This window comes from Pelmatolapia mariae, linkage group LG10_11 (genome assembly GCF_036321145.2).
Source record: "Pelmatolapia mariae isolate MD_Pm_ZW linkage group LG10_11, Pm_UMD_F_2, whole genome shotgun sequence".
Classification (NCBI taxonomy): Eukaryota; Metazoa; Chordata; class Actinopteri; order Cichliformes; family Cichlidae; genus Pelmatolapia; species Pelmatolapia mariae.
The window spans coordinates 46,170,206-46,177,803 of NC_086236.1; the positions used below are offsets into that span (position 1 = coordinate 46,170,206).

Consider the following 7,598-nt stretch of genomic DNA (forward strand, 5'->3'; position numbering starts at 1 on the left):
TAGGGCCCATCACACAGCCCATTGGAGCTGGCAGATGCTTAGATAGACTTTTATGGATTGCTCAATGCCGTGCCGTAATGAAGCAGGCAGTGCTGACCCATCCTGAACCAGGCTAAAAAGCTCTAGGGACGGCCCCGCTGGGAGCCCATAATGCCCGATGCGTCCCACGGCTGTATTAATCACACTGAAAAATAAATGTGTGGCAGGGAGAGGGGAGCTGGGAGAAAAATGAAATAAAATAAGCATCTCGTTTATCCCCATCAAGGTCCTGAATATGTGACCGAGGGAGATCCCCTGACCAGACGCTTTAAAAGAAAATGATTGTCCATTTAGAAAGAATGGATTGTGCAATCTGTGAGAACTCATAATCTTTATGAAAAGTGAGATTCATCAAACATCTCCCATCTGCAACTGACAAAACAAAAGAATAATGCGCAGAGAGAATAAAAAAGGAATAAAAAATGCAACAGTGTTAAACAGTGTTATGAATAAAAGAAAGACTGCCAAAGATGAATGTAATAGTTGGGAAAACAGTTTAATATTTTCTCATTTGAATAATGGATATAATACCCCACCAGTATATCTTTACCAGCGAGTTTTGATTTTATTTACATTCAAAGATATAAATTAGTAAAAGTACTCCTGATAACAAGATTGGGTCGCCTTTTCCCCAAATGCGTTTCAAATAAAAACCGTCCATAATATATATATATATATATATATGTATATATATTTACAAAACAAACAGACGATGTCAGTTTCCCATTTTTGCAATACAACTTGCATAAATTATAGGCATCGTTTCGCCATCCTTTTAAAAAAATAAATATCAAATGTAGGCTATTCCACTTTGAAGTCCTCAAGTTCACTTCAGTTCAATTCGGTCCACTTTGCGTCCCCAAGACACCTCGGTTTCAGGCCAAATTTTAGTTTTTATTTTCACACGTAAATATATACTGAAATAATATACCGTGGCAAATAAGCAAACTAGAGGAACCTGAGAAATAACATGTAAATCACATATAATGGGAGATCGGTTTCAAACCAGCATATGTAATTGTCGTCCAAATTGCCTCAAACAGAACGGCGGAAATAATACAATAACATTCTGACAAACGTTAGCTGAAGAAAAAGTCCCAGTCTGCGTGGGGCTTAGAAAGCGGTAGCAGCTGTCATTCCGACTAAATGGTGGCACCAGATCCGATTTGGAGTAAAGGTTATGTGGGTTAAAACGTGAGGCTAAGGGGTGGTGTCCTTTGTCGTTTTATAGTCAAAGCAATTGTGACACCTACCTGCAGACCATGGAAATTTAAAAAAAAAGTCCCACACGATCAAATGATCAATTTCGTCCACCACCACAGAAAACATGAACAAAAACACCTCTATACTGCAAGTGCTCATTAAAAATGGGGTGGGGGGGGGGGGGGGGGTGTCTCTGCTTATACTGCTACTAAAACGTCCTTAAGCTATTCGTCGGCATGTAAGGAAAGCTTTAAATGTGCGCAAGGAAAGTAACCACCGCAGCTACCTAAGTGACATTTGAAAACGTGAAGTTCCACGATGACTGCACACAGCAAACAAACTCATTTGTTTGCTTTTGGCTGACCCTGTGTAATTAGAATTATTCCAGGCTGAAAGATAAGGTCTTGGGCCCGCTGCGCGCGCGCGCACACACAGGAAACATTAAAAATAGGATTCCTGCTCAAAACTATGGCAACATTTTGTCTGCTTATTGGATTCACAGGGTGCCCACTGTGTGTGTGTGTGTGTGTGTGTGTGTGTGTGTGTGTGTGCGCGCGCGCGCGCGGATAAGCTTATTTAAGGCCCGTCCTTCATAGTGTTGTTTTAATGTGTATCTGTAGACGCGATCTTGTAAGTTTTGTTTGCAATTGGCTTGTATGCTATATCCCTACTGCTTTGTAAGGCAAGATTGTTGCAAATAGAAACCCCGTCAACGGATTCTTATGATCCCGTGGGATCATCGGAAAGATCAAAATATGCGTAGTTTTTATTTTCTTTTTTAAGGGCTGGTGGGCAATTATAAATTGATTACTCCGGGAGATTACTGCAATGAAAACGAATAACAGGCCATAGTGCGCGTTCATTTCCTTACTGCGCTGAAAAATGTCCAACTTAATAAGTCATTTAGTCTCATATTCAGTCCTAAAAATGTACTCTTCTTAGCACAAGTGAAAAATCACGTCGTGTTAGCTGTTTCTTGTGAAAGATCGCTTGAATATGAAGGCTTCATTTTGTTCTGTTTTGTTGCCATTTGTGTTTTTTTTTTTTTTTCTTTCTCGAAACAAGGCTAAAGAGTTCAGATCATGCTTTGGTGTCATTGCAGTGACACATGGAAGTGACAAAGAAAACCAGTTAGTTTGCATTGGAAACAAGTGAGCTCATTTTACCTCCAGCGTGGCGCCATTTCCTTACAGGGTTGAATTAAAATACAAATTTAGGACTCAACACTAGATTAAATAAGTTTTCATAAGTTAGTCTCTCTTTTTTAATTATTATGATTTTTTTTTTTACCGCGTCATATTTTACGTACCTTTCTTTGCTTCTAAATTTGCGGTTCTGAAATGCTGTTGCTGCTGCTCAACAACAATCTGGTTTGGATTATTTTTAACGAGGGGAGAGTCTGGCCTATGTTTGGGGTTTGTGCTGGCCTCCAGAGCCTGCTGAGAGGAACTGAGACCCTCGTTTGCAGCAGCGGCGGCGGCGGCGGCGGCGGCAGCAGCCAGACTCACTCCAGATGAATTAGTGTACCGCAGGATCCCTTGACCCTGCAGGGGGCTGAAGTTGCCATAGTTTGTGTAATTGCTATAAAAGGGTGAAGTGTAATAAATAGGTCTTCCGAGGATGGAGGGGGGCGGGTAGAGGGAGGGCGAACTGGCAGCCGGGGAGGCTGCGGAAGGCGTTGGGGAAGTGAGAAGTCCACCGCTGGAGGAGGGGCAATTTGGTTGCCCAGTTGACTGCCCCAGTTGCTGTTGCTGATGTTGCTGCTTTTGGTCCGAGGTAGCAATTTCCGCCAGCGACCACAATTTGGGTTTGACCGTGGGGTTAGGAGGCGCTCCCGAAGAAGGCCTGTTGTCAAGGCATGAGGAGGATTTATTGGTGTTAATATTGTTGCTACTGATGAGGCTCCGGGCTAAATCCTCGCGTTGGCTGTGGAGGTGGTGGAGATGGTGGAGGTGGTGGTGGTGGTGGTGATGATGATGACTGAGAACTGGAGCTTCTACTCCGGTCAGTGGCGATGACGTGACGGGTTTAGGTGAAAGCTGAGCCCGCTGGTCGCGGTTTGGGTCCTCGCCGTCCTCTTCGCATTTGTCGCCGGCTTGTTCAGAGCCAAGCTCGCCCACACAGCTGACCTTCTCCCCGTCTGACTCTGCCGAGCAGGAATGGTCCGTCAGGGTGTCTACGTGCAAGCTGATGCCTAAAACGAGCATGCAAATAAATGGAAAAGGGTTAGAAATGTTAAAGAAAGTGAGAAAGTCTCAAAAGTAAACTGTATAAAACTTATAAAGTCCATCAATCGTTAATGCTTTACAGCCAGCCGCACTTAAATAGTGGTACATGCATCATTTATAAAGTAGGCTGGATTTAATGTATATTTTATACCATAACAATTGTGCTGTCTTTTTTCTTTTTCTTTTCTTTTTTTTTTTACATAATCATACACGTCGACGTTTTCATCGTAACAATATTAACAGTCTAGTTTTATTGGGACCACTTATGGCTACTGCTATGCTCGGTGTCTGCTTGCCAGTGACCTGTCATTAATCACGCTAAAGAAAATAAAATGTTCCTTCTAACAGGTCATTACGTGTAGCTTGAGTCTTAGAACCTCGTTTTTCATTAAAAATTGATATCAATCAACGTGGCTACCTAAATAGTTCATGGACTCGACTGTCTTGCAAACACATTTTAATTTTTTAAATATATATGTGTGTGTGTGTGTGTGTGTGTTAGAACTATAATTCACGTAACTGAGTTATAATTTTATCTCTTTGATATTTTGACATAAAGCAGCAGTGCAGCACATAACTTGTGAAGTAAATAAAAGGGGCACCCCCCTCCTTCCCATCCAACTCTGAATTAATACCCCACCTTCATCCTCCGCTGAAGCCTCGCTGTTATCCAGGGTTTTTTCTGAGCGCTCCACTTCTTTCCTCTCGCCGTCCCCGTCCTCTTCGTCCTCGTCTTCGCTCTTATTCCGGGGTGCCCATGTCATCTTATTCTCCTTCTTGAGCCTCCTCCGGGCGTTTGCGAACCAAGTAGAGACCTGCGTCAGGGTCATCTTGGTGATAATTGCCAGCATGATTTTTTCTCCTTTCGTCGGATACGGGTTCTTCCTGTGCTCCTGCAGCCAGGCCTTCAAGGTGGCCGTGGCGTCCCTGGTGGCATTTTTGCGGTAAGCCGGGTCGTTGAGCTGGAAGGGGTATCCTGGGCTCCCGTAAGGGGGATAACTCAACGCCCCGGCCATGCCTGTGGTGTGCGCGTCGTATGGAGAGGACTGGATAAAAGTTGGAGGAAAAAAGAAAGAAAGAAAGAAAAAGTCAAGAGCTGAGCTGAGTTAGACTGACATTAAAAAGAATTTAAAAAAAATCGACATTAATGTGGCTTGTAAAAAGTGACTTATATTGAAAACCAATTTCCTATACGTTGGACATTACAAATGTATATGTATATATAAACTTTACATTTTGACGAATAATAATAAATGATAAGACAAAAATTACATCATAAGTAGCTATAACTATACATGCTTTATTCAACAGCGTTTAAAAAAAGTAGGCCTATAACCATTCCTTTTTGAAAAACGTGTCCAAACAAGTGAAACATGACGGGACTCAAATATAAAAGTAGTACCAGATTTTATCTTCATTTTATATCAATTATATATTATAAAGTGATTTAAAGGATTTCGGAATGCAGTGGGCTGTTTCATATAAACAAAGCATAAATAATAACTAATTGTTTAAGTATTATTATTGTTGTTATTGTTGTTATGGTTTAACCCACTTGTCGGGTTGAATCAAAATGGACTAATTGTAAACAGGGATGCTGAACACATCGTGGGCAAAAGCAGGCCACAAAAAGCCGAGGAGTAATGGTTAACTAATGGTTAGGATCATTATCGGATTAACTAATAACAGGGTTCCCTTTTATATAGCAGTTAAGATAACAAAAAGGAAATTTTAATTTTCTTTAATCACCTATTAACCAACTCATTTCCTTTCAGTGGCTGCTTTTTGTTTGTGGTGGCAGCCCCAATGTGTTAACATATCGTCTCTTTGCAGCATTAGAAATCCCATTAGCGAATCACTTGATGTGCACCTTTCCTAGAACGCTTGAGGTGCCCTGTGTCATTAACATTGCGAGTCATGCTTTGCGTGTTAAAATTTAGTTTATTTAACCAAGAATTATACCACCCCATCCATTCCTGATTTTAGTGCGTGGCTGATGAAGAAAAGGGTCATAGTTGGTGTTATATTCGATTTCTATGGCGCATAAAGTCGATGCTTAGAAGCCAGACGCTTAAAAGGAAATCCTAGGTATTCAATTTTATACAATTAACTGCGCAGGAAGTGTTAAGCGTCAACAAAGCCATTCCAATCTGCGGCTCACGATCAAAAATCCCATTTAAGCCAAGGGGGTCAAAGATTTTTATAGCGAGGACCCCTCTAGGAGGCCACCAGATATGAATGTATATCACTCAATGGAAAAGTTCCGCAACTACTCTCTGTGAAGTGAATCATGACAAAAAAAGAAAGCGCAAACCGATTTATCGGCGCTGTTCGCCTGCGACTTTAAAACGCCGACAATCGCCTTCTCTGAAGCTTTATCATAAAGAAACACAAAGAAGATGTTTTACCATGTACGATGGGAATCCCGTGGTTGGATCCGTGGAGTATGACAGTGGAGTGGAGAAGCCTGCACCGGCCGAAGCGGAGAAAGCAGCTGACCCGGGATATGGGCTGAAGGCTGAGCCAGACGACGACCTCGCCAAGTCTTCGTTCCGCGGGGCGGCCAGAGCCGAGGCCCCGTAAGCCGGACATGAATACAGCGCCAGAGAGCCCGGGGGCTGGTAGAGGTAACCCTGAGGATAGGACATTGGTGAGCGCGCGTTAGGTCGCCGAATCCAAAAAGGGGGAGGAAAAAAACGCACAAGGCGGCGGACAACAGCGGCCAAAATAATAAACAATCAACTCAATAATCAGCCGTGCAAACAGTCATCAGAGAGTGAAAATAAAAAAAAAGGCCTCCCTCCACTGCCCCCTTACTGGGAAAAACCCCCCGAAAGATCTGTTAAAGTGCCCACATAGAGGCAATGTGGCATGCGTCTTGATCCCCTAGCGTCCGATGTTTTTAGTACGCAGCACTATGAAGTGAGGAGTTAGGAGGGAACGAGCCAGTGGAGTTTCAGACACACAGAGCATTGGGGGAAACAGGAGCTGTCACTCCGGCTCATCTGAATATCCCATCCCCGCCCCCTTTCTGCCTGATAGAAATGGAGCCTCGGAACATAACCAAAGAATCCACGCGGCAAATCGTAGCGTCCGTCCGTCCTATGAATAGACGTTTGACTTGGAATGAGGCTATTTAAAACTTTTTTTTCTTCACCCCCGTAGTATCAGACATATCCTCCAACTAAATGTTATAGTGATCGCAAATTATTAAGTCCAAGCCTCGCAGTTATAGCTCATTTTCCATTTGTTTCAAGAGAAATTCACCATGATTATACAATCGACTCGCAACGTCCGTTTCAGTTTCATTATTTCAAAAACGGTTAAATCCAATTTAATTGGCTTCTTAGGCTGGGTATTTTTGCAGCACATGACATGCGCAGAAAGGGAGGTGAAATAAAAGTTCATCTGTTTTACTGACAGTTTTTTTCTTGTCGGTTTATTTTGCTTTAAAACTAAGTTGACTGCGGTACACGGTGTCTGTGTGATTAAATCCAATCCAATAACAACGGAAAGGCTGAGGAGGGAGATCGAACAGGAGCGAGAGTATAAAATGGCCAGTGCTCTCCACTTGCAGCTGGTTATTTTGCCTGTAGTTCACAAACCGACACATCCACGAACGTATGTGGACTCCGATGTGTACGCGCTCCTCACGCAGTGCGCGCTCTGGCCTGCGGGAGGCGTACACTGCTCCCCAAGTTTCACTACTTAGAGCATCTACATGGCCTCCGCTTATTATTACAATTTCATTCATCACCAGTAATAACATAGGAGGTTGTGGGCTGTTGTCGCTTCATCAAGGGCGGTGTTTCCTCTATGCAGACATCAAGATTAACCACCAACTCCAACCAAGCTTGTTTACTTGGTCAGTGCGTTTGGATGCTCACCTGTACGCGTTGTAGTATATCTGTGTGCACTTAGGCCTGTCTTCTTGCTAATTAATGCATAGTCATTTGTGATTACACGCATTATGACCTCTGTTGGAGAAAAGAGATACAACACGCCGTGGCGACAACCTGAAACCAGTTTTGGAACAAGACAGTCGAGGTGGCAGCTGTTGGCGGAAAAAAAGTGTAGCCTGGATTCGTTCAAATGAATGTGTATTCATCTAATAAGTTACTTATTCCA

At 42.9% G+C, this 7,598-nt stretch overlaps 1 protein-coding gene across 1 annotated transcript; it reads right to left on the minus strand.

The window, feature by feature from the left end:
- Positions 1-1,414: 1,414 nt before the first annotated feature.
- irx2a (iroquois homeobox 2a) lies at positions 1,415-6,349 on the minus strand. Its single transcript, XM_063486399.1, has 3 exons — positions 5,879-6,349; positions 4,111-4,516; positions 1,415-3,436 (listed from the first exon to the last, which is right to left on the minus strand). The coding sequence occupies exons 1-3, from the start codon at positions 6,116-6,118 to the stop codon at positions 2,544-2,546; spliced, it is 1,539 nt and encodes a 512-aa protein (XP_063342469.1). The 5' UTR covers positions 6,119-6,349; the 3' UTR covers positions 1,415-2,543.
- Positions 6,350-7,598: the final 1,249 nt, after the last annotated feature.